Source organism: Tachyglossus aculeatus, chromosome 1 (assembly GCF_015852505.1).
Source record: "Tachyglossus aculeatus isolate mTacAcu1 chromosome 1, mTacAcu1.pri, whole genome shotgun sequence".
NCBI lineage: Eukaryota > Metazoa > Chordata > Mammalia > Monotremata > Tachyglossidae > Tachyglossus > Tachyglossus aculeatus.
Window position 1 is genome coordinate 139,950,107 of NC_052066.1, and position 26,673 is coordinate 139,976,779.

The following is a 26,673-nucleotide window of genomic DNA, read 5'->3' on the forward strand; positions in this document are numbered from 1 at the left end:
CCCTGCTCCACCACATGTCTGCTGTGTGACCCTGGGCAAATCACTTAACTTCTCTGAGCCTCAGTTCCCTCATCTGCAAAATGGGGATTAAGACTGTGAGCCCCCCAGGGGACAACCTGATCACCTTGTAACCTCCCCAGCGCTTAGAACAGTGCTTTGCACATAGTAAGTGCTTAATAAATGCCATTATTCTTATTATTATCCCACATGGGGTTCACGGTCTTAATCTTCATTTTACAGACGAGGGTAAATGAGGCCCAGAGAAGTGAAGTGACTTGCCAAAGGTCACCGCAGACGTGGTGGAGCCAGAATTAGAACCCAGGTCTTTCTGGCTCCCAGTCCTGGGCTCTTTTCACTAGGCCGCCCTCCCCTCATTCAAGCTGCCCTATTCTTCCCAAGCACCTAGTACAGTGCACCACACCAAGTTAACACTCAAATATATGTTACCACGATGACTGCCCAGGAGGGATTTTTTTTTTAAAAGTCTTTACAAGGCAAAGGGACCATCAGCCCTTTCAGAGATTTAACAAACACTGCTGCAGTGCGCCCGAATCTGATTCACAGGTCTGGGCATGCCTCCTATTGTTTGGGTGGTAAAGTAATACTAAATTGTAGTAAAATTAAAAGCCCACCCACCACTGCATCAAACAGAAAATCCTCATCATTGGCTTTAAAGCATTCAATCACCTTGCCCCCTATTGCTTCTCCTTGCTACTCTCTCACTACAGTCCAGCCTGCATATCTCGCTCCTCCAATGCTAACTTTCTCCCTGTACATCAATCTCATCTATCTCCCCGCCAATCTCTCGTCCACATCCTACCTCTGGCCTGGAATGCCCTTCCTCCTCATACCTGACAGACAATTACTCTCCCCAACTTAAAACGGGCTGATTGAAGGCATATCTCCTCCAAAAGACCTTCCCTAAGCCCTCTTTTCTTTTACCTCCCTTCTGCGTCACCCAGACTTGCTCCCTTTATTTATCCACCCTTCCAGCCCCACAGCACTTAATGTACACACCAGTAATTTACTTATTAATATTAATATTAATGTCTCCCCCGCTAAACTGTAAGCTCGCTGTAGGCAGGGAATGTGTCTGCTACATTGTAGTCTCCCAGGCGCTTTGTACAATGCTCTGCACACAGTAAGCGCTCAATAAATTTGGCTGACTGACCGACAAAAAAAAAACTTCTGCAGTACTGAAATGGAAGTTTTCATGACATTGTTTTAAAATAACCGAAATACTGATGTATTCATTGGCTGTCAATCTGGCCTCTTCAAAAAGAGAAGTAATTAAATGTTTAAAGTTCTCGTATAACACCTATTCCATAATTGGGAATTAAAAATTAAAATTCCATTATTAACATTATGGTAAATTTAAAAACTAAAAAAAAAATGCTCCACATTTCTGTAAGAATTTAATTCATTCACGCTGCCTTAGGGCTGGCCAACATACATCTTCAGAGTTGAGATGCTTTTAAAGGATTTGTTTTTCTTAAAGTAGGCTACAAACTGTGCGTCCATATGCACAATGAGCAATTTTAAAAACAGACATGCTGAAGATTGGTGCAAATGAAAAAACTGGGTCCAGTATGATCTCCTTACATTTTAGGCTCCAAAATAAAGCTGTGAGGATTTTAAAAATTTACAGTGCTTTCCGTCTGTTCACGAAGTACACAATTAATCTTTTCAGTCCATTCCCAACTGGAAGTGGTTAACACACCTCCTTATTTTACTACCGCATGTTCATTCATTTGTATTTATTGAGCGCTTACTGTGGGCAGAGCACTGTACTAAGCGTTTGGGAAGTACAATTCGGCAACATATAGAGACGGTCCCTACCCAACAACGGGCTCACAGTCTAGAAAGGCCAGTCAGGTATAAGATATCTCTAGACTGTACGGTCATTGTGGGCGGGGAATGTGTCTGTTTATTGCCCTCTGTGCTCAGTACAGTGCTCTGCACATGGTAAGTGCTCAATAAATATGACTGCTTCAATGATTGCTTCAATGATTGCTTCAATGATGAAGCAGCGTGGCTCAGTGGAGAAGAGCACAGGCTTTGGAGTCAGAGGTCATGGGTTCAAACCCCGGCTCCGCCAATTGTCAGCTGTGTGACTTTGGGCAAGTCACTTAACTTCTCTGTGCCTCAGTTACCTCATCTGTAAAATGAGGATTGAGACTGTGAGCCCCACGTGGGACAACCTGATCACCTTGTAACATCCCCAGTGCTTAGAACAGTGCTTTGCACATAGTAAGCGCTTAATAAATGCCATCATTATTACTATTATTACTTCCCAAGTGCTTAGTACAGTGCTCTGCACACAGTAAGTGCTTGATAAATACGACTGAATGAATAAAGACCAGTACAGTGCTCTGCACACAGTAAGTGCTCAATAAATAGGACTGAATGAAGACCAGTACAGTGCTCTGCACACGGTAAGTGCTCGGTAAATATAACTGAACTTGTACTTCCCAAACGCTTAGTACAGTTCTCTGCACACAGTAAGCGCTCGATAAATACGACTGAATGAATAAGGACCAGTACAGTGCTCTGCACACAGTAAGTGCTCGATAAATACGACTGAATGAATAAGGACCAGTAAGTACCGTGTGCTCTGCACACGGTAAGTGCTCGGTAAATATAACTGAACTTGTACTTCCCAAACGCTTAGTACAGTTCTCTGCACACAGTAAGCGCTCGATAAATACGACCGAATGAATAAGGACCAGTACAGTGCTCTGCACACAGTAAGCGCTCGATAAATACGACTGAATGAATGAATAAGGACCTGGTGTCACGCAAGGGATTGCTTCCACACTTGAACCTCCTCATTCTCGGGTCTGCTTTGCCATATCAAAATCACCTCGAGTTTCCTCCTGCCCTCAAAGCGTCTTGCGGGAACAATGCCTCAACTCTACTTCACCTTGGGTTTCCTTATCAAGGCCCTCCCTGGAGACTCAAGAGCAAACGGGCCTTATGGCCCTTGGTTACTGTACGGCATCGGTACTTTTCACACCTACTTGAGTGGAAGGGACTCGAGTGGTCGGAATCGAACACGCTGCAAGCGTCTGTGGTGCTGGAAGCAGCAGAGGCAGGGGGCGGCGTTAAAGGGGTTCGCGGAGAATTGGGTGCGGACGCCGTGCTCTCGGTTTCGCTTTCGGGGATCCGACTGTAGCTGATTTTCCTCGGCTCCTGCTGCAGCGGGGTCGGGTGTCTCATGGTACCGGGTCTTGGGTTGGATGGACGGACGCCAGGCGACTTGAGGGGATAGCTGTATTTTTTGGGCTGTAAACACACCGAAAGTAAACCTCTTATTTTTTAAAAAACGCTGCACTGGGTAAAGTCAGATAGGCACCATTTTATAGCCCAGAAATTCCAGAATCTGATTTATTTTAATTATTACTATTGCATTTGGTAAGCACTTTCTCTGTGTCAAGCTCTTTTCTTATTCATTCAGTCGTATTTATTGAACGCTTACTTTGTGCAGAACACTGTACTAAGTGCTTGGGAAGTACAAGTTGGCAACATGTAGAGACGGTCCCTACCTAACAGCGGGCTCACAGTCTAGAAGGGGAGTAGTGCTTAGGATAGCTAACAAGTTAAACAGGATGGATGCATTCCCTGTCCCGCACGGAGCTCAGAAAAATTTTTTTTAATGATTTTAACCTTCAAAAATCATTGCAATATAAAGAAAGGACATATAATGCTTTGGTGGAAAGTGTGAAATTGTCTATGAAGGCTTGTGTCGGAAGGCTTACAAATCTTGGTAGAGGCTTGGGATTACGTGGCTCTATTTCCAGGGACTTGTTGAAAAGGTAATCTGGGAATTCCTTCTCCATGCTATTTCCCACTGGATTCAAATTTTCAAAGAACCTCTGAAAAAAAATTTTAAAAGATCAAACGTTAAGCACTACGTTACACTGTGTGTAATTTATAAAAAAAATATTAACAGCTAATTTTAAAAATGCAAAGGGAATGGTTTTAAGTTCATAAAAGTTCTCAAACTACACAACCTATTTCATGGATAGAAAGGGATAAGAACAAAACAAGGATATAAATCAATATTGCCAGTCATATTTCATATTAAATCAAACATAACATGACCACTTTGGAACGGAGTGAAATTTACTGCAAAGAACCCTCCACCCCACACTACATCATTGTTTTTCCCAAATTTGACCATAAAGCATTTCTCTGATGTTAGTAATCAGAAAAGCCTTTCACTTACTCTGATGTCAGACTCTACTCGTAGGCAATATGGTTGATTTTGGTACTGCTGGATCTCTCCCGTTATTTCTGCCACTTTCCTCCTTTTGCTAAAGTTGATCAGTTCTTTCCCATGCCTTTTAAGAAACTCGGGATTGCCTTCTTCTGTTTTCAAGATATTAGTCAAATAAATTCCTAAAAGAGATAAAAATAATAGGTGATGGAGGCAAACTGCAAATAATTGCTTCATGCACTGCAACCAAAAATGTTACAATAAAAACTCGGGATTGCCTTCTTCTGTTTTCAAGATATTAGCCAAATAAATTCCGAAAAGAGATAAAAATAATAGGTGACGGAGGCAAACTGCAAATAATTGCTTCATGCACTGCAACCAAAAATGTTACAATAAAAACGTTAGACAAACAACTTCAACTTATATTTCAGGTCTAACCACAAAATTTAACAAGTCTCCAAGTTTTCCAGAAGTTTTGTCTGCTGTAATCAATCAATCATATTTCTCATGCTGTATATGCACAGCATCGTACGAGCGCTTGGGAGAGAACAATACAACAGAATTAGCACTCAAGTTCCCTGCTCATAACGAGCTGTAGCCAGTGCTATATGAAGTAGCATCATGAAAAACCACCACTGAAAAACCAAGGATCGATACTTCACAGGACCGAATGTTAAAAGTGGAAAATAACACTAGTGATTCACTCTTCACCTCTAGCTTTAATCCTCCTTCTGAAAAACTGTGCTGCCTGTGTTCCAGAGTTGATTTTTTCCCCTGTGAGTTTTCTGCCTGGGTTGACTCATAATTGCTTATCAGCAAGGCCTACTGGATAAAACAGGGGTCTGGGTTCTAATCCCAGCTCCACCACTGGCCTGTTGTGTGACTCTGGGCATGTCACTTAACTACTCATGCCTCAGTTTCCTCAACTGCAACATGGGGAATCGATACCTCTTCTCCCTCTTCCTTAGACTGTGAGCCCCATGGGGGACAGGGATGTATCCGGTCTGATCAACAGCTATTTTTTAAAATGGCAAAGGGAATGGTTTTAAATTCATAAAAGTTACCTTATGTCTGATCGATGTCTGATAAAGTCTGATTGATGTGTATCTAACCCAAGCGCTTAGGACAGCTGCTTGGCACACAGCAAGCGCTTAACAAAAGATGGAATTATGGTGCTTAGTCATTGGGCCTATTACAACTTCATTCAAAGCACTTCTGTGCTTACTGAAGCACGGATATATATATATATATATATATATATATATATACATATACGTGTTTTGAACTGAGTTACGATGAACGACACATGTGAATGCTGAAGTGTGTTCTGGACTGATTATGAAAAGTATACAAATGGCCTGAGGAAAAAAGATGTGAAACGGAATGGCTGAGTGGGCTTGCTGGACCTGGTCTATAAGAGACAAAGGGTTAGCCTGAATTTAAAGAATAAATCCAAGTGGGACTTACTGTGGGTCTCCCATCACCTAAGCAAAGGGAGGCCCCAAGACCGTTCTTCGACACGACGCTAATCGCCCATCAAACACAATATCCAGTAATTCTTACCAAAGAAAGGCACGCATGGTGGATTAATAGACCTGAGTTTTGCCAAATATTTTTTATAGTGATCTTCGCTCAATTCGTGAGCTTCTTCTAAAATTTTCTTTTGGCGACTCGGTATTTGCTGAAGAGGAAAAAAAAAAAGAAGACAATTAAGACGTCCAGTTGAAATGCAGAGTCACAAGTCTGGCCCAAGATAAAGTAGATGGACTGATAGTGATACTGTATTTCCCAAGAGCCAAATTCAGAGCTTGGAAAAATGCACATTTAATTTCAACTCTTAGTGATGAAGAGCCCTGGTATGAGAGGAGGGTATATATAAAAAAGCCTACTGGTATAATGGGAAACAACGCATGTTAATCAACAATCGCAAAATGACATCAAGAACACAAAACCCCTAAAGAAACATGTTTATTCCCAGTCCCCAAATATGAACCCAGAGGGTTTGAAAACGCCATCACAGCTACAGTAAAATGTCATGCTAATTCCGCTGTTGGTTACGGTCTATGTCAATGGCATTCATTAGAAGTAAAAGTCCAACTACTGGAATTCAACTAGGTCTTGGGCCGGAATCCTCAATACTGAACCAGTAATCCCCTCATTTTCCTACATAGAAAATGGGACCCAGATAAAGGATGCACTTCCGAGGTTTAATTTTTCAGTATCATTTGATTCAATTTCCCCACCACTCTCCCTCTCTGATCCAAAGGACGCAGAGTACACATCACAGTTTGCCTACGGACCATGTAGTATGCACTCTGAAAAAGGCCGCATTCTAAATATTAGGCCAAAATGTTGGGCATCAACTCTTAATCCACTAGTTTAAAAGAAAATTGAATAAGCAAATTCAAAAGGGAAAATCACTGTCCAGTGCTTAAGGACAGTGTTTGACACATAGAAAGCACTTAATGAGTACCATAAAAAAACCCCAGTGATTAAAATTCAATTGCAGGACATTTTTTCTTTACAAACTTACCTCAAATGTGTGGTCTAGTCTATACACAGGTGATGAGTTCATGGCACTTACAACTTCAAGCACACCATTAAAATTGTTCAATTCTTGAAATACTTGTAAGATCTCAATTATTCGACTCACGACAGCTACTCTCTCCTCTAGATTTTCTGTTTCTACAATACACCTGAGAATAAAACAAAATACATATATATTCTATATATATACATGGGAAATTCGGGGGGGGGAGGGCTACAGAAAAATTATGTAAATTAGCAGAGAACTGAATAACCAAGCCAGGCACTTGCTTCACTATACCAACGGGGCCCTAATAAAGATATATTTTTAAAAAAGAGATCAAATATAACCAATTCCAGTTCCTTTTCCTAGGAGAGCAATCTAGGATATTGAGATAAGGGGTCCTCTGTCTTTATCTAGGTATCTTGATAGCAATCACTTTCCCAATAGGAACCCTTTCATTAATAATTAACTGTGGTATTTAGTAAGCACTCACTATGTGCCAAATGCAGTACTAAATACAGCAATCAGATCAACACAGTTCCTCCCCAAAATGGGCCTCTAAGACTTTCATCGCATTCTCTCCTACCACCGGGCTAATACTACCACTACTACTAATAACAATTGTATTTTTTTTTAAATGCTTACTATGTGCCAAGCACTGAACTAAGCTCTGGGTAGACAGAACATCATCAGGTCCCACATGGGGCTCATAGTTTAAGTAGGAGGGAGAACAGGGATTTAATCTTCATTTAGCACATGAGAGCACAGGGATTTAATCTCCATTTAGCACAGGAGCGCACAGAGAAGTTAGGTGATTTATGGGTGACAGGGAACCACGGGTAACCTGCTAGATGGATTGCGTGCAGAGTGCTGTGCAGAAGTGCTTGACAGGAAATTATTCGGGAAGTAAAGAAAGCTTTCTTTGCCGCCTACAATTCACCTGACTGCCAAGCATTTAATGGGCAAAGCTAATGCTTTGCTTCGATAAATAGAAACCTATTGGGTACACTTCCAGGTATTAAAAGCATATAAACAACTTCTGATAGTATACGGTTAAATATAAAGATTCAGTGAAAACAAAAACAGTTCAAATTTGAATTCGGGAGAATGCCTGGAACATACACATTATAGTCAGTAAAATAGCCCCTTGGCTAAAAGGAAGTGTGTTGTACTCAAAGGAAAGCAGGTTTATTGTTACCAGTGAACATTTAATATCTAAATATTTTTGCTATTACAATTATTTTTCCCTCTCTCTTCATTACCCGAAGTCTTAATATAGCCAGGGTGAATGGAGGAAAAACAATCTTGACACTTATTGTACTGAAATCCCAGAAAATAAGCCTGCAGCAGTAAAACGGGAAAAACAAAGACCAAAAAACAAGTCAAACTAAGTGCATTAAAACATGAAATCAGGGCTTAAATTCCAAGTGTGCCTTTTACCATGTCAGTTTTCTTCAAATTCTAAGATACACCTGGATCCAAATGTGATGCCGTGTGAAAGAACCAAAACCAATTTGGCTTGGCTTGTCAGGGAATATGGTGATCGAAAGCAAGGTCACTTATGGGACTCGTGTTTAAATCATCATTCAGAATTTTTTTTTAAAATGGCATTTGTTAAGCACTTATTTTGGGTCAAGCACTGCTCTATGCGCTGAGGTAGATACTATTTAATCAGGTGAGAAAAAATATCTGTTCCACAGCCTAAGGAGGGAGAACGGGAATTGCGTCCATACTGTGTCCAACTCGATTTGCTTGTATCCACCCCAGTGCTTAGTACAGTCCCTGACACATAGTAAGCGCTTAACAAATACCATCATTATTATTCTGCAGTTGAGGAAACTGAGGAACATATAAGCTGGGTGCCTTGTCCAAGGTTGTTCAGCACTTAGAACAGTGCTTTGCACATAGTAAGCGCTTAATAAATGCCATGATTATTATTATTATTATTAAGGTCATCACACAGCAGCCGAGATGCTGAGCCGGGATTAGAACCCAGGTCCTCTGGCTCCCAGGCCTGTGGTTTATCCACTAGACCAAGCTGCTTCCCTAAATCCCTGCATTCACATTAGCATTTGGTGCCTTGGCAATTCAGGACATTCAATGCAATTACTATCAACTCTCCCATTAAACTGTAAACGCCGCTTCTCTTCACTGTGGGAGATTGTGCTCTGGTGGTTTTCTTCTTAAAAGCTGCACATAACAAATGTAATCGGGAAAAAGAAATGTGACTTCCGATTTTTAAAAGCTTTTACAGAGCCTTACTTTTCAAACCATAAGGTGAGATTAGTGGTGTGCCTAATCATTTTTAGCAGGTTAGGAGAATTAATTTCTTTATCTTCCTTTGTCCACACACTTCCAACTAACTCTGATGGCTGAACAGCTCTGAAATAAAAAAAAAATCAAGACACTGTAATTAGGCAAAGTGGTCTTCTTCTAATTCAACAGTTGTGTTTCTGAAACAACTGCTCTGAATAAAAATGAACTAATTACAACCTAATCTTTAAAGTGAAAATACAGAGAACATGTCCTCTAGAGGGAAGAATTCTTAGGAAGAGCAGGCTAGCATAAATTCCTTTTAGGCAGGGAATGTGTCTACGAACTCTGTCATGCTACACACTCCCTAGCGCTTAGTACAGTACTCTGCACACAGTAAACATTCAATAAACATCACTGATTGATTGGAAAATAGAGTGCCAGAATCACAATATGAATTTACTTTAGCAAACTATTTCCCCAAATGCCTATTTTTATAATCCTGGCATCTCTAGATTCCCCCTCTAAACTGTTAGCTCGTTCTAGGCAGGGAATGTGTCTTCCAGTTTTGTTGTATTCTCCCAAGTGCTTAGTACAGTGCTCTGCACATAGCGAGCACTCAATAAATCTCATGACCAAGGTTCAGTGGGAGATTATCAACATTATCATCATTGCTATCACTCTAAAGCAATATGTCTTCAACTTCCAGATGGCGTCAGATTAGCCTCATTATAGCACATTATGATGACTAATTGCTCTGCAGTGTCGTACGGTAGTTTGAACAGTGAGATGAATGGCCAAATTAAGAGGCAGATTTCAGGGAAAGCATGCTCTGACTTTTGACATTTACAGAGGAGGGAGGAGGGGCACCTCTAGTACAAGAAGTCAAAATAGTTAAGTGCTTACTGTGTGCAGAACACAATAATACTAATAATAATAATGATGGTATTTGTTGAGTGCTTACTATGTGCCAAGCACTGACTGCTAGGAAAGACTAGATAGGTGGGAATTAGATATGCTCTCTATCCCTTGACTCACCATCTAAAAATCATAAAACAGAACCCACTCTTCATACTTCTAGTTAATATGAAGAATACTATTTACCAAATATGCGATTACACAAAACTCGGGCTTTTAATTACCTAGAAAAGGATACTGCTTGGGCTAATGGATGTATCAAAGCAAAGGGTCTGATAAATTAATAAAGGCCATAACTTTACAAATAAGGACCCTAAATTACAATCAGAGCCCTATCATAATGCAATAAAGCAGAATGAATGGACTGTTATTTAAGAAGACATCACTGAGCAGCAAATCATCAAGGGAAGAAACATCAATCAGTGGTCTTATTTCCAAACGGTAGTTCTTTAGAACAACCTATCATTACACCTGCGACAAGTATAAACTTAAGTATTTAAATGTATTTACTTCCAAAACATATGACTCGCTCTCACTTTCAACAAACACAAACACAGGAAAGTGATTTGTGACTGCTAACACTGAAGGCTCACTTTACTCAACTGACTAAGAAGCTAGCTGGTTAAGGCATAATGTCTGAAAATACGGGTCTCAAACGGAAATGGAAATAATACCCTTTTAAAGGGTACGATGTTTTCATTTTTTTCAAAGTGCTTCCACATCACTGATCTCATTTTATCCTCACAACAGCCCTTTGAGGGAGAGGCAGGTATCACTACCCCCATTTTAGAGATGAGGAAACTGAAGCCCAGAGAAGTAATGTGCCTTGCCCAAGTCACGTAGCACGCCAGAGACAGAGGGGACTGAAATCTGGGTTTTCCGAATCCCGGACTCTGGCTCCCGCTAGACTACACTGTCTCCAAGCATATAAATACCTATCTGGAAACTTGTTAAACTGTCACATTCACTTAAACTGGTTGAACCGTTTATAATGAAACCTATAAGATGACTAGACTCCTACTTCAGAATCTCTAACAAACTCTCAGGCATTAGAAAATTGTATGAAAAAAAAAAGTAGCTCCTCCTGAGATCCCCAGCCCCATGTGGGACAGGGACTTATATTAACTTGTATCTACCGTAGAGCTTAGAACAGTGTTTGACATGTAGTAAGCGCTTCACAAAAACCACAAATAAATCAATAATGAAAATCAGTTTGGGTAAATAGATCTCTTAAACACAGAATTTGCATCTACCATAGAGATTAGAACAGTGTTTGACACGTAGTAAGCGCGTCACAAAAACCAAAAATAAATCCATCATGAAAATCATTTTGGGTAAATGGATCTTTTAAACACAGAACAAACTGGTGCAAACCCAGGATTAGTATTCCGAGTGCCTACACCTACCGGTAAAGATCAGATTCAAGTAAAGTGAGCTGTCGGGCAATTTCTATCGGGTGCAGTGTGAGCAAGTCAAAAGTCTCTGTATGCCCTGGTCTGCTTATGTGCCACTCAATGGAGGGAGGTGAACTTTCAAATGTAATGTTGTGGCTCGGTCCGTTGGCTTGGGCCTGTTTCTTCCGCTGGATTATCTTTGTGATGGATTCCACCCATTTCTTCATCGCTTTACCTGAAAAGTGTTACATTCAAGAAGGACAGTCATTTACTTCTCCAGGCTGTTAGGGTCGTTTTCCAAAGTCAGTCTCCAAAATGGATTGCCTTGACAAAAGACGTCTCAACTTGGATATTAGAACCACGGTTCAGATTCACCCCGACCTTAATATAGACTGCATGGTATTCCGTTAGACTGCAACCAACTCATCATCATCATCATCAATCGTATTTATTGAGCGCTTACTGTGTGCAGAGCACTGTACTAAGCGCTTGGGAAGTACAGGTTGGCAACATATAGAGACAGTCCCTACCCAACAGTGGGCTCACAGTCTAAAAGACTCGAAGACAATGGTAGTGTCCTCTACCTATTTAACTCGGCCGAGTGCTTAGCATTCGGTGTTCTGCACTGAATAAATCATATAATTAATAATACTGATTAATTATAATAGCACGCTCTTTTAGACTGGGAGCCCACTGTTGGGTAGGGACTGTCTCTATATGTTGCCAATTTGTACTTCCCAAGCGCTTAGTACAGTGCTCTGCACATAGTAAGCGCTCAATAAATAAGATTGATGATGATGATAAATCACAGTAGGAGAGGGCCCAGTCTGGGACATGACGATCTGATCGGCCTTACAGTGATTCTTTCACGTTGTACTTTCAAATTCTTTACAGGAGTTCTTTCTAAACCTCATAATCCCTCCATTAGCACCTGTTAAAGAGACGCTTGAAAAATGAAAACCAAAAAAATCTAACATACCTCGGACTGTTCCAATAAATTCTTCCAACCGCTGAAGAAGATCCGCATCTCTTTCAAAATCATAGAAGTGGTGCTCTACCCAATGCCGACATACATTTAATACCCTGTGGTGTTAAAAAGAAAAAGATAAGTGAATTCACCTAAGTGAACTGCCTAGGAAGTTCGGTCACCAAAATTTCAAATGAAAAATATAACTCACGTTGACTCAAACCCATCGGGTCAAGGTATACAATATGCAGCCTAAGCTCATCCTCTTAACACCCTGTTTACACTCTGTGTTGCCAATGATTTCACTTCAGGACTTACCGCAGCTGCACGGGCTGGATGTACTCTTTCCTAAATCTTTTGAGTTCTGCGCTAAGGGGCTGATCTCCATTTTCCATCGCTCTCCGATCCGCTTCGGTTGGCTGAGGCTCTGGGATTTCGAACCTAAATGTGGGAGAAAGGTGTAAGATTGTTGATGAAATAGACACAGGTGGAAACCTGCAGACAAATCAACACTCTCAATACAGACTAAGAAAATGGGTCAAGATTTGATTCAGTGAGAATGTAATTGGCTTCTATAAAGCAGAAAACCTACAATAAGGTAGTCTGAAGATTTGCTGGGCTAGCAAAGCCCACTCCAGGGGAAAAACTGCTACCAAAAATAAACTGATTCTACGCCACTGCATGAAAAATAAACATTGAATATATATAGAGTATGTGTTTGCTTACCCAATTCTGTCCTTTGATAATCTCATGATCATTTGATTTACCAACCATTCAAACCCTTCCAAGTTATTATCCAGGGTTCGATAAATGTTGGCTCAGTCAAATAAAATTACAGGATTCTGCATATGTTTGAAATTCTCTCACCGACTTCCTCCGTGTGTTTGGTGATTACCCATTTGATTGACGAGGCAGAGTTACTAAAGAGCATATTACTTGAGCCCTGATCATTTTCTAAGTAATTTCCTAAAAGATTTGGTGAAAGTTCTCAAATTATTACTAGATTAGGTTAAAACGATGCAAAAACCCTACACATCTGTGAGATAAGTGCATGAACTAACACTAGCTGGTCAGAATTTTTTCCAAGAACTATAATCAATTGTTAGTTTCCAATCTAGGCTTTATTTACAGCTCAAAAATGTATTTATTAAAAATACCATACTGTAGTAATGTTATTTTGACTACATACCTTCCTATGAGAAGACTCAGAAGCTCTTGAGGTTTGCAGAAGGATCTATATGTGGTGAGAAATGTCCGAACAAAATTGGGATCTAAAGTAGAAAAAGAGATAGCCCCCCTAATTTTAATCGCATCATTTGAGTCCCATAATCACAGTTTTAAAAGATCTTTAAAAATTCAAAAGTTCCGTTCAAAAGTACAACCCTGCATTATTTCAACAGATCTACTATATATTCCCCTTCTAGACTGTGAGCCCGTTGTTGGATAGGGACCGTCTCTACATGTTGCCGACTTGTACTTCCCAAGTGCTTAGTACAGTGGTCTGCACACAGTGAGCGCTCAATAAATACGATTGAATGAATGAATAATAATAATGTTGGTATTTGTTAAGCGTTTATTATGTGCAAAGAACCGTTCTAAGCGCTGGGGAGGTGACAAGGTGATCAGGTTGTCCCACGGGGGGCTCACAATTTCAATCCCCATTTTCCAGATGAGGTAACTGAGGCCCAGAGAAGTGACTTGCCCAAAGTCACACAGCTGACAGTTGGCAGAGCCGGGATTTGAACCCACGACCTCTGACTCCAAAGCCCGGGCTCTTTCCACTGAGCCACGCTGCTTCTGAATGAATGCTCCCCTCGGGATCGCACCTGGAGAGTTTCCAGTAGCCTGGCGTCGTTATGGGTCGGAGACGACCCGCCAGCGTAAGACAAGACAATATATTACGTTCTGAAAAGCTGCGACATTTTGGGACGACTTTACTGCTTTCTACCTGTACTGATCATCACCACTGGTTTGGAGCATCTGGTACAGTCTGGGTTTAGGGTACTATATTAGGACAGACGTAGCATAAGAAACAATCTGTGCCCCCCAGCCAAGGAATGCATAATCTAACGGGAGAAAACAAATACAAAAATTACTATCAATCAATTAATCACATTTAGTTGAGAGCTTACTGCGTGCAGAACACTGTACTAAGTGCTCGGGAGCATATAGAGTTGGTCGACATTCTCTGATCACAAGGAGCTTACAGTTTAGGAGGGGGGACATATATTAATATAAATAAATGACAGATATAGACGTGAGTGCTATGGAGCTGAAGGTGGGGGTCTTCTAGACTGTGAGCCCACTGTTGGGTAGGAACCGTCTCTATATGTTGCCAACTTGTACTTCCCAAGCGCTTAGCACAGCGCTCTGCACACAGTAAGCGCTCAATAAATACGATTTAATGAATGAATGAATAAAGGCTGCAAATCCAAGGGCAAGGGCGATGCAGGAGGGAGAGGGAGCAGAGGAAATGACGGCTTTAAAACTGTGAAAATAGCTATAAATCCCAATTTCATTATGTCGATATGTAAGTGCTGAGATGACTGAGGGGAAGGTCTAAGTGGGAAGGTGGAGGGTTTGCTCGGAGACATGCTCCTGAAGGAGGGGCTTTTTTTGGAAAAAAGATCTACAGGGGCAGGGGAGAGAGCGATTTGGTAAAGCAGAAAACAGTGAAAGGCCTAGACAAGGAGGAAAATAAAAGGATTATGCATTAGAGGCCAGTGAGGTGAGAGCAAGAAACATTTTTGCTTGAAAAGAGCAGAAGCTGCGGACTAGGAGCAGATTTTTAAAATGGAGCCAGCTGATGTGCAGGTGAGGCTACATATTAAGAAGCAGTGTGGCTCATTGGAAAGAGCCCGGGCTTTGGAGTCAGAGGTCTTGGGTTCAAATCCCAGCTCTGCCAATTGTCAGCTGTGTGACTGTGGGCAAGTCACTTCACTTCTCTGTGCCTCGGTTACCTCATCTGTAAAATGGGGATTAAGACCTATGCTGCCACCTTACATGCCAATCAAATGAAAATTGCCTTTCTCCCCTTCTGAGCGCTAGACTGGGAGCAGGGGAGGATACCTGTCCGCCACTTGTCTGCTGTGTGACCTTGGGCAAGTCACTTCACCTCTCTGTGCCCCTCATCTGTAAAATGGGGATCGATACTGTGAGCCCCACATGGGACAGGGACTGTTTCCAACCCAAGTTGCCTGTACCCACCCCAGTGCTTAGTACAGCGGGGAAGCAGCATGGCTCAGTGGAAAGAGCCTGGGCTTTGGAGTCAGAGGACAGGGAGTCAAACCCCACCTCCGCCAATTGTCAGCTGTGTGCCTTTGGGCAAGTCACTTAACTTCTCTGGGCCTCAGTTACCTAATCTGTAAAATGGGGATTAAGACTGTGAGCCCCACACGGGACAACCTGGTCACCTTGTAACCTCCCCAGTGCTTAGAACAGTGCTTTGCACATAGTAAGTGCTTAATAAATGCCATCATTATTATCATTATTATATGGCATTTATTTATTTTACGGCATTTGTTAAGCACTTACTATGTGCCAGGCACTGAAGTATGCACTGGGGTAGATAAAACAATAATAATAATAATAATAATAATAATAATTATTATTATTATTATAATAACATTTGTTAAGCACTTACTATGTGCAAAGCACTGTTCTAAGCGCTGGGGAGGATACAAGGCGATCAGGTTGTCCCATGTGGGGCTCACAGTCTTTATCCCTATTTTACAGATGAGGTAACTGAGGCACAGAGAAGTCAAGTGACATGCCCAAACTCACACAGCTGACAATTGGCAGAGCTGGGATTTATAAAAGCTCACCAGCGACAGTCCCACATTCATTCATTCATTCAACTGTATTTACTGAGCACTTACTGTGTGCAGAGCACTGTACTAAGCGCTTGGGAAGTCCAAGTTGGCAACATATAGCGATGGTCCCTACCCAACAACGGGCTCACAGACTAGAAGGGGGAGACAGACAACAAAACAAAACATGTGGTCAGGTGTCAAGTCATCAGAATAAACAGAAGTAAAGCTAGATGCACATCACTGACAAAATAAATAGAATAGTAAATATGTATGAGTAAAATAGAGTAATACATTTGTACAAACATATATATGGGCGCTGTGGGGAGGGGAAGGAGGTAGGGCAGGGGGGTGGGGAAGGGGAGAGGAAAAAGGGGGCTCGCTGTCTTAATCCCCTTTTTACAGATGAGACAGCTGCATCACAAAGAGGTTAAATGACCTGCTCACTTGTCTAAGTGGCAGAGGCAGAATTAGAACCCAGGCCCTCGGACTCCCGAGCCCGTGCTCTCACCACAAGACTACTCTGCTTTCCGATTTAATAAGCAATTATTGTGTGCTGACTGTTGCGCTGAGCGGAGGGAAGGGGCTTTCGCTTTATATGAGCAGAGGGGGAGTCCACAGAGATTTCTGATAAGGGCATTTTGCATTTTGGTAATTTAAAAGGATATATACAGTTATATGTAAGATACTCTGAAGAGGAGAGAAGCTGGAGAGAAAGGCCGGTAACAGGATTCCAGGCAGGAGGCGGTGAAGTGTATGGCTTGGTAGTTGTAAGGGTGGAATGGAAGTGACAACTGAGTGACCTACTACAGAGGATGCCCTGAATGAGGGAGAAAAGTAGGAAAAGTCCAACATCCCACCAAGGTTGTAGCTTGTGGAGACAGGGAGGATGGAGACGTTGTTAAGTAGGATGGAAAAGTTAAGAGAAGATGGCTTAAGAGGGAAGAAGGGTTTCAGTTTGCAAGAATATTTGCAATTTATTAAAAGAACTGGCCGGGAATTTTCTTGGAGCGTACCATACGTAGAACAATCAATCGAATTCATTTTATTTTGTCAATATGTTTGGTTTTGTTGTCTGTCTCCCCCTTCTAGACTGTGAGCCCACTGTTGGGTAGGGACTGGCTCTATATGTTGCCAACTTGTACTTCCCAAGCGCCTAGTACAGTGCTCTGCACACAGGAAGCGCTCAATAAATACGATTGATTGATTGATTGAGCGCTCACTGTGTGCAGAGCACTGTACTGAGAGCTTGGGAGAGTACAAAGTTGGTAAACACGTTCCCCGCCCACAGCGAGTTCAGAGGGGAGGCTGACATAAGACAGTTCTTTGCACACAGTAAGCGCTTAATAAATGCCATCATTATTATTATTATTATTATAAAAACAAATCACGGTTATGGACAAAAGTGCTGTAGGGCCGAGGATGAACAAAGGGAGCAAATCCAAGCGCAAGGGTGACGAAGAAGGGAGTGGGAGAAGAGGAAACGAGGGTTTGGAGGGGGAAGGTCTCGTGGAGATGTGATTTTAATACAGCTTTAAAGGGGAGGGAGACTGATTGAGGGGGATGGAATTCCAGGCCAGAGTAGGGATGTGGGCGAGGGGTTGGCGGCGGGATAGATGAGATTGAGGTACAGTGAGTAGGTTGGTGGGAGAGGAACCAAGTCGGCATCCTGGTCTGTAGTAGGAAATCGGTGAGGTAAGATTCATTCATTCATTCATTCAATCGTATTTATTGAGAGCTTACTGTGTGCAGAGCACTGTACTAAGCGCTTGGGAAGTACAAGTTGGCAACACATAGAGACGGTCCCTACCCAACAGCGGGCTCACAGTCTAGAAGTCCAGTGCTCTGCACACAGTAAGCGTTCAATAAATACGATTGAATAGAAGGGGAGGAGGCGAGGTGATGGAGTGCTGTCAAAGCCGATGGCGAGGAGTCTCTGTTTGATGCCGAGGTGGATGGGCATCCCTGGAGATTCTTGAGGAGCGGGGATTGTATTAAGCATTTTTGGGGTTACAAAGACAGAACCTGCTTGGCCTTTAAGGAGTTTATGATGACACTGGAGGGAAAAAAGTTCAATTATATCAAAATAAAACTTAACTATATCCACCAAACAAAATAAGTGTAAGCAGTCTAAATGGAAGTTACCACTGCATTAACTTAATCATTCATTCATTCAATCGTATTTATTGAGCGCTTACTGTGGGCAGAGCACTGTACTAAGCGCTTGGGAAGTCCAAGTTGGCAACATATAGAGACGGTCCCTACCCAACAGCAGGCTCATAGTCTAGAAGTCCAGTGCTCTGCACACAGTAAGCGCTCAATAAATACGACTGAATAGAAGGGGAGGAGGCGAGGTGATGGAGGGCTGTCAAAGCCGATGGCGAGGAGTCTCTGTTTGATGCCGAGGTGGATGGGCATCCCTGGAGATTCTTGAGGAGCGGGGATTGTATTAAGCATTTTAGGGGTTATAAAGACAGAACCTGCCTGGCCTTTAAGGAGTTTATGATGACACTGGAGGGAAAAAAGTTTAATTATATCAAAATAAAACTTAACTATATCCACCAAACAAAATAAGTGTAAGCAGTCTAAATGGAAGTTACCACTGCATTAACTTAATCATTCATTCATTCAATCACATTTATTGAGCGCTTACAGTGTGCAGAGCACTGTATTAAGCGCTTGGGAAGTACAAGATGGCAACATAGAGAGACGGTCCCTACCCAACAGCGGGCTCACAGTCTAGAAGGGGGAGACAGAGAACAAAACAAAACATATTAACAAAACGACATAGAATATGTACAAATAAAATCAACAGAGTAATAAATACGTATAAACATCTATACATATATACAGGTGCTGTGGGGAGGGGAAGGAGGTAAGGTGGGGGGATGGGGAGGGGGACGAGGGAGAGGAAGGAAGGGGCTCAGTGTGGGAAGGCCTCCTGGAGGAGGTGAGCTCTCAGTAGGGCTTTGAAGGGAGGAAGAGAGAGAGCTTGGCGGATGTTGGGAGGGAGGGCATTCTGGGCCAGGGGGAGGACGTGGGTTGGGGGTCGATGGCGGGACAGGTGAGAACGAGGCCCAGTGAGGAGGTTAGCGATGGCAGAGGAGCGGAGGGTGCGGGCTGGGCTGGAGAAGGACAGAAGGGAGGTGAGGTAGGAGGGAGCGAGGGGATGGACAGCCTTGAAGCCCAGGGTGAGGAGTTTTTGCCTGATGCGTATGTTGATTGGTAGCCACTGGAGATTTTTGAGGAGGGGACTAGCATGCCCAGAGCGTTTCTGGACAAAGACGATCCGGGCAGTGGCGTGAAGTTTGGATTGAAGCGGGGAGAGACACGAGGATGGGAGATTGGAGAGGAGGCTGATGCAGTAGTCCAGATGGGACAGGATGAGAGCTTGGACGAGCAGGGTAGCGGTTTAGATGGAGAGGAAAGGGCGGATCTTGGCAATGTTGCGGAGCTGAGACCGGCAGGTTTTGGTGACGGATTGGATGTGAGGGGTGAGCGAGACAGCAGAGTCGAGGATGACTCCAAGGTTGCGGGCTTGTGAGACGGGAAAAACGGTAGTGCCATCAACTGTGATGGGAAAGTCAGGGAGAGGGCAGGGTTTGGGAGGGAAGACAAGGAGTTCAGTCTTTTAAGCATTTTAGGGGTTATAAAGACAGAACCTGCCTGGCCTTTAAGGAGTTTATGATGACACTGGAGGAAAAAAAGTTCAATTATATCAAAATAAAACCTAAGTATACCCACCAAACAAGTGTAAACAGTCTAAATGTAAGTTACTACTGCATTAACTTAATCAATGGTGTTTATTGAGTGCTTACTGTGTGCAAAGCACTGTCTGAAGCACTTGGGAGAATACGATATAACAAAGTTGGCAGGCACATTTCCTGCCCACAATTCACTGGGGTCTTTTTTCTTTGTTTTTATGGTATTTGTTAAGCGCTTACTTTGTGCTGGGCACTGCATTGAGCCCTGGGGTAGATAAAGGCTTATCAGGTTGGACATAATCCATATTCCAGAGGACATTCACAGTCTTAATCCCCATTTTACAGATGAGGTAACTGAGGCACAGAGAGTAAGTGATATGCCCACGTTCACACAGCAGACAGGCTCTCCTGGCTCCCAGGACCACGCTTCATCCTCTAAGTCCATGCTGCTGTGGCTCAGTGGAAATCAATCAATCAATAAATCGTATTTATTGAGCGCTTACTGTGTGCAGAGCACTGTACTAAGCGCTTGGGGAGTACAAGTTGGCAACATATACAGACAGTCCCTACCCAACAGTGGGCTCACAGTCTAAAAGGGGGAGACAGAGAACAAAACCAAACACACTAACAAAATAAAATAAATAGAATAGATAGGTACAAGATAGAATAGATATGGGCTTGGGAGTCAGAGGTCATGGGTTCTAATCCTGCCTCCACCACTTGTCAGCTGTGTGACTTTGGGCAAGTCACAACTTCTCTGTGCCTCAGTTACCTTACCTGTCAAACGGGGATTAAGACTGTAAGCCCCACATGGGACAACCTGATAACCACGTATCTACCTCGGCGCTTAGAACAGTGCTTGGCACATAGTAAGCGCTTAACCAATACCACTATTATTATTAGACAAATAGCATCATTATTATTATTATTTTTTCCCATATACGCTAGATTCTTTTCCTTACTTGCCAACTCCGCTCTGCCCTTACCTGAATTGGCAGCCTACTGAGAGCTCTGTGGAAGATTTAGGTATAAAGCTACTTTTACAGAGATTAATTTTTGTGGGGTTTTTCCTAAGAAGCATTGCTTTTGAAGTTGAGCCAAGACAGAGAAACCAAGATTTTTGAAGGCTGTAACTTTTGATGGCATAAATAGCAAATTATGCGAGACACCAACAACAAGAGAGCAGAAAATCCCTTTGTTTCCCAACACAAAGCGGTGGGTGTGTGTATGTCTACGTGTTGATGAAAACTGACTTGGATCAAAGAGTTGCTTGTTCCAAAGCAAGCGATGCTTAATCAACAATTTGCCGCTAGGAATCCCAACGCGACGCAGGCCTAAAAAAACAGGCAATGCACTTTCTAGATCAAATTAAGGACTGTGCATATCCAAGTAGGTTACCAAAAAATCATGATACTAACACTAATTATGGTACTTATTAAGTGCTTACTATATGCCAAGCGCTGTTCTAAGCACTGGGGTAGATACAAGGCCTAGCAGCGCTTAGAACAGTGCCCAGCAATTAGAACAGTGCTTTACACATAGTAACAAATACCATCATAATTATTACTATTATTATTCCCAGACTGAACCCCCTCCTTCCTCTCCCCCTCCCCCCATTCCCCCGCCTTACCTCATTCATTCATTCATTCAATCGTATTTATTGAGCGCTTACTGTGTGCAGAGCACTGTACTAAGCGCTTGGGAAGTACAAGTTGGCAACATGTAGACGGTCCCTACCCAACAGCGGGCTCACAGTCTCCTTTCGCTTCCCACAGCACTTGTATAAATGTATGTGTATATATATATATATATATATATATATATATATATATATAATACACAATATATAATATGTATATATTGTATATATGTATATATTTACATATATATGTAAATATATATATTTAGTAAAATAGAGTAATAAATATGTACAAACATATATATTACTCTATTTATTTTACTTGTACATATTTATTCTATTTATTTTATTTCGTTAATATGTTTTGTTTTGTTGTCTGTCTCCCCCTTCTAGACTGAGAGCCCGCTGTTGGGTAGGGACCATCTCTATATGTTGCCGACTTGTACTTCCCAAGCGCTTAGTACAGTGCTCTGCACATGGAAAGTGCTCAATAAATGCGACAATGAATGAATGAATTTCCACTAATCACTGAAAAAGCCTCGATGCCCTCATTCCCACTACCGCGGCATCATCCAGCCCACTCATGTCAGAAAAAAGGAGGGAAAACTGCATTGATGGAAAACTGCACTTTGGTGACCTTGGAAACAATCCTTTCACCACCGGTGATGAGACCATACACAGCATAGAGAATAGGCTCATTATGGGCAGGGAACAGGTCTACCAATCAATCAATCAATCAATCAATCGTATTTATTGAGCGCTTACTGTGTGCAGAGCACTGTACTAAGCGCTTGGGAAGTACAAGTTGGCAACATACAGAGACAGTCCCTACCCAACAGTGGGCTCACAGTCTAGAAGGGGGAGACAGAGAACAAAACCAAACATATTGACAAAATAAAATTAATAGAATAGATATGTACAAGTAAAATAGAGTAATAAATATGTACAAACATCATCATCATCAATCGTATTTATTGAGCACTTACTGTGTGCAGAGCACTGTACTAAGCGCTTGGGAAGTACAAGTTGGCAACATATAGAGATAGTCCCTACCCAACAGTGGGCTCACAGTCTAAAAGGGGGAGACAGAGAACAAAACGAAATATACTAACAAAATAAAATAAATAGAATAGATATGTACAAGTAAAATAAATAAATAGAGTAACAAATATGTACAAACATATATACATATATACAGGTGCAGTGGGGAAGGGAAGGAGGTAAGATGGGGGGGATGGAGAGGGGGACAAGGGGGAGAGGAAGGAAGGGGCTCAGTCTGGGAAGGCCTCCTGGAGGAGGTGAGCTCTCAGTAGGGCCTTGAAGGGAGGAAGAGAGCTAGCTAGCTAGCTTGTATATATATACACAGGAATAATAATGTTGGCATTTGTTAAGCGCTCACTATGTGCAGAGCACTGTTCTAGGCACTGGGGGGGGAGGGACACGAGCTGATCAAGTTGTCCCAAGTGGGGCTCACAGTCTTCATCCCCATTTTACAGATGAGGTAAATGAGGCTCAGAGAAGTGAAGTGACTTGCCCAAGGTCACACAGCAGACATGCGGCGGAGTCAGAATTCAAACCCATGACCTCTGACTCCAAAGCCTGGCCTCTTTCCACTGAGCCACGCTGCTTCTCAGCATGGAATTGTATGTTGTCTCCACACAACTCCACTGCATTTTACTCTCCCAAGCCCTTAATAACAATAATAGCGGTATTTGTTCAGTGATTATTATGAGCCAAGCACTGATTTAAGCGCTGGGGTAGATACAAGACAATCAACCCCACACGGGGCTCACAGTCTAAGTAGGAGGGAGAACAGCGATTGAATCCCCATTTTGCAATCAATCAATCGTATTTATTGAGCGCTTACTGTGTGCAGAGCAGTGTACTAAGCACTTATCAGGGAACTGTGGCTCAGAGAAGTGAAATGCCTTGCTCAAGGTCACACAGCAAGTAAGTGACGAAGCTGGGATTAGAACCCAGGTCCTCCGACTCTCACGCCTGTGCTCTCTCCACTGGGCCGCTCTGCTATATGGTTGCCAACTTGTAGTTCCCAAGTGCTTAGTACAGTGCTCTGCACACAGTAAGCGCTCAATAAATACGACTGAATGAATGCTTCTCGTGGCCCCACAAAGGGAGTCTCTCAAGCAATACCACTGTAGATGACGGCAATGATGATCACGTATCACCCCAGAGATTGAGGACCATGTTCTACTTTATAGAGATATCTAGGCTTATGGGCTGTGAAATTGATTAACGCTATTCAATCACCAGGGACTGCCCTTTTATCCACTAAACCACTGCCCGCCTTCCATCAATCAATCAATCAATCATTCAATCGTATTTATTGAGCGCTTACTGTGTGCAGAGCACTGTACTAAGCGCTTGGGAAGTACAAGTTGGCAACATATAGAGACAGTCCCTACCCAACAGTGGGCTCACAGTCTTCCCACCTCCCCACTTCTCCATGAGAGTAATGATGGTCGTTGAACTCCACTGATCCAAACATTTCTCCTAGCCTTATTCATTCATTCAATTGTATTCATTGAGCGCTTACTCTGTGCAGAGCACTGTACTAAGCGCTTGGGAAGTTGCCGACTTGTACTTCCCAAGCTCTTGGTACAGTGCTCTGCACACAGTAAGCGCTCAATGAATACGATTGAATGAAATGAATGAATGAACAAGAAGCAGTGTGGCTCGGTGGAAAGAGCCCGGACTTTGGAGTCAGAGGTTGTGGGTTCAAACCCCGGCTCTGCCAACTGTCAGCTGTGTGACTTTGGGCAAGTCACTTCTCTGTGCCTCAGTTACCTCATCTGTAAAATGGGGATTAGGACTGTGAACCCTCTGTGGGACAACCTGATCGCCTTGTAACCTCCCCAGCACTTAGAACAGTACACATAGTAAAGCGCTTAATAAATGCCATCATTATTCTTATTATTACAAGTTGGCAACGTATAAAGACAGTATTCTGCCTTGATGGCCGAAAGCCTGCACATAATAAGCGCTTAATAAATGCCATCATTATTATTATTATTACAAGTTGGCAACATATAAAGACGGTATTCTGCTTTGATGGCCGAAAGCCTCCCCGCTCTCTGTCTCTCCCCACTCCAGTCCATACTTCATTCTGCTGCCTGGATCATTTTTCTCAAAAAAGCTCAGTCCATGTTCCCCGGCTCTTCAAGAGCCTCCGGCGGTTGCCCAATGTGCATTATAATAATAATAATAATAATAATAATGATGGTATTTATTAAGCACTTACTATGGGCCAAGGACTGTTTTAAGCGCTGGACTCTCCCAAGCGCTTAGAACAGTACTCTGCATTTAGTAAGTGCTCAATAAATAGCACTGACTGATTGACTGGCCCACCTCCGTATCAAACAGAAACTCCTTACCATTTGTTTCAAAGCCTTCAATCACTTTGCCCTATTCTATCCCTGGTTTCCCGCTCGAGCCCAGCCCGCTCCCTTCGCTCCTTGATCCCCAACCCAATTCCCTGCACCTCAATCTCACCTCTGTTGCCGTCGACCCCTCGCCCGCATCCTGAAACTCCCTCCCCCTCGTATCCGACGGACGCTCACCCTTTCCACCTTCAAAGCCGAATTAACATCACGTTCCCCTCTACCTTCTGCTTCACCCCAGTACTTGCATTTCTACTCTTTATTCATTCATTCAACCGTATTTATTGATCGCTTCCTGTGTGCGGAGCACTGGACTAAGCGCCAGGAAAGTACAGTTCAGCAACGAGTGGAGACAATCCCTGCCCACAATGGGCTCACCGTCCAGAAGTGGGGAGGAGATAGGCATCAAAAAAAGTTAACAGGCATCAACAGCATCAATATAAATAGAATTATAGATATATACACATCATTAATATAAATAGAATTACAAATACGCACATATATATATATATATATATATATATATATACAAGTGCTGTGGAGGGAGAGGAGGGTAGAGCAAAGGGAGCGAGTTGGGGTGGTGGGGGAGCAGAGGAAAAGGGGGGCTTAGTCTGGGAAGGCCTCCTGGAGGAGGTGAGCCTTCAGCAGGGCTTTGAAGGGAGGAGGAGTGTGATTGCTACTTGGATTTGTACCCTTTAATCACCCAGCCCTTCGTCCCACAGCACTTATGTAGATATCTGTAATTTATTTTTATGTCTGTCTCCCCTCTAGACTGTAAACTGGTAGGCAAGGAACATATTCATCTGACCGTATTTATTGAGTGCTTACTGTGTGCAGAGCACTGTACTATCTACCATCTCTGTTATATTGCATAGTCCCTAAGTTCTTAGTACATCCCTCCGCATACAGTAAACACTCGATAAATACAATTGATTGATTGATAAAAATAAGAACAAAAGGAAGAGGCTAAAAGCCCAAACTCTTCACCGTTAGCCAGGAAGTAAATAGCAGGGGAACCTCTTTTCTCTTCTTCCCACTTCCTCTTTGCTGCACTACTCAGAAGCCCTCTGTTATAAGGGTCAGATAATAATAATGATAACAATAATAATAATAATGGTATTTGTTAAGAGTTTACTATGTGCCAAGAACTGTTCTACGCTTTGGGGTAGCTACAAGGTAATCAGGTTGTCCCACGTGGGGCTCACAGTCTTAATCCCCACTTTTTATAGATGAGGTAACTGAGGCATAGAGAAGTGACTTGCCCAAGGTCACACAGCAGACAAGTGGCGGAGCCGGGACAAGACCACAACTTCTGACTCCCAAGCCCAGGCTCTTTCCACTAAGCCACACTGTTTCTCCTAGTGAGAGAAAAAAAAGGAAAGGAACCGAACTCCTTGTCTTCCCTCCCAAACCCTGCCCTCTCCCTGACTTTCCCATCACTGTTGACGGCACTACCATCCTTCCCGTCTCACAAGCCCGCAACCTTGGTGTCATCCTCGACTCCGCTCTCTCATTCACCCCTCACATCCAAGCCGTCACCAAAACCTGCCGGTCTCAGCTCCGCAACATTGCCAAGATCCGCCCTTTCCTCTCCATCCCCACCGCTACCCTGCTCATTCAAGCTCTCATCCTATCCCGTCTGGACTACTGCATCAGCCTTCTCTCTGATCTCCCATCCTCGTGTTTCTCCCCACTTCAATCCATACTTCACGCCACTGCCCGGATTGTCTTTGTCCAGAAACGCTCTGGGCATGTTAGTCCCCTCCTCAAAAATCTCCAGCGGCTACCAATCTGCGCATCAGGTAGAAACTCTTCACCCTCGGTTTCAAGGCTGTCCATCCC

The 26,673-nt window shown here is 42.8% G+C and overlaps 1 protein-coding gene across 2 annotated transcripts in view; it reads right to left on the reverse strand.

Moving 5' to 3' along the window:
- The window catches only part of SOS1 (SOS Ras/Rac guanine nucleotide exchange factor 1), a 281,791-nt gene that overhangs the window by 10,098 nt on the left and 245,020 nt on the right, over nt 1–26,673 (reverse strand). For both annotated transcript variants that reach the window (XM_038740531.1, XM_038740444.1), the window contains exons 11-20: nt 13,471–13,552; nt 12,600–12,722; nt 12,294–12,397; nt 11,327–11,549; nt 9,012–9,131; nt 6,753–6,915; nt 5,783–5,900; nt 4,229–4,401; nt 3,759–3,875; nt 3,021–3,285 (exon numbers count right to left, since the gene is read on the reverse strand). In XM_038740531.1, the coding sequence (XP_038596459.1) occupies nt 3,021–3,285; nt 3,759–3,875; nt 4,229–4,401; nt 5,783–5,900; nt 6,753–6,915; nt 9,012–9,131; nt 11,327–11,549; nt 12,294–12,397; nt 12,600–12,722; nt 13,471–13,552 (1,488 nt within the window). The remainder of the gene's footprint in view (nt 1–3,020; nt 3,286–3,758; nt 3,876–4,228; nt 4,402–5,782; nt 5,901–6,752; nt 6,916–9,011; nt 9,132–11,326; nt 11,550–12,293; nt 12,398–12,599; nt 12,723–13,470; nt 13,553–26,673) is intronic.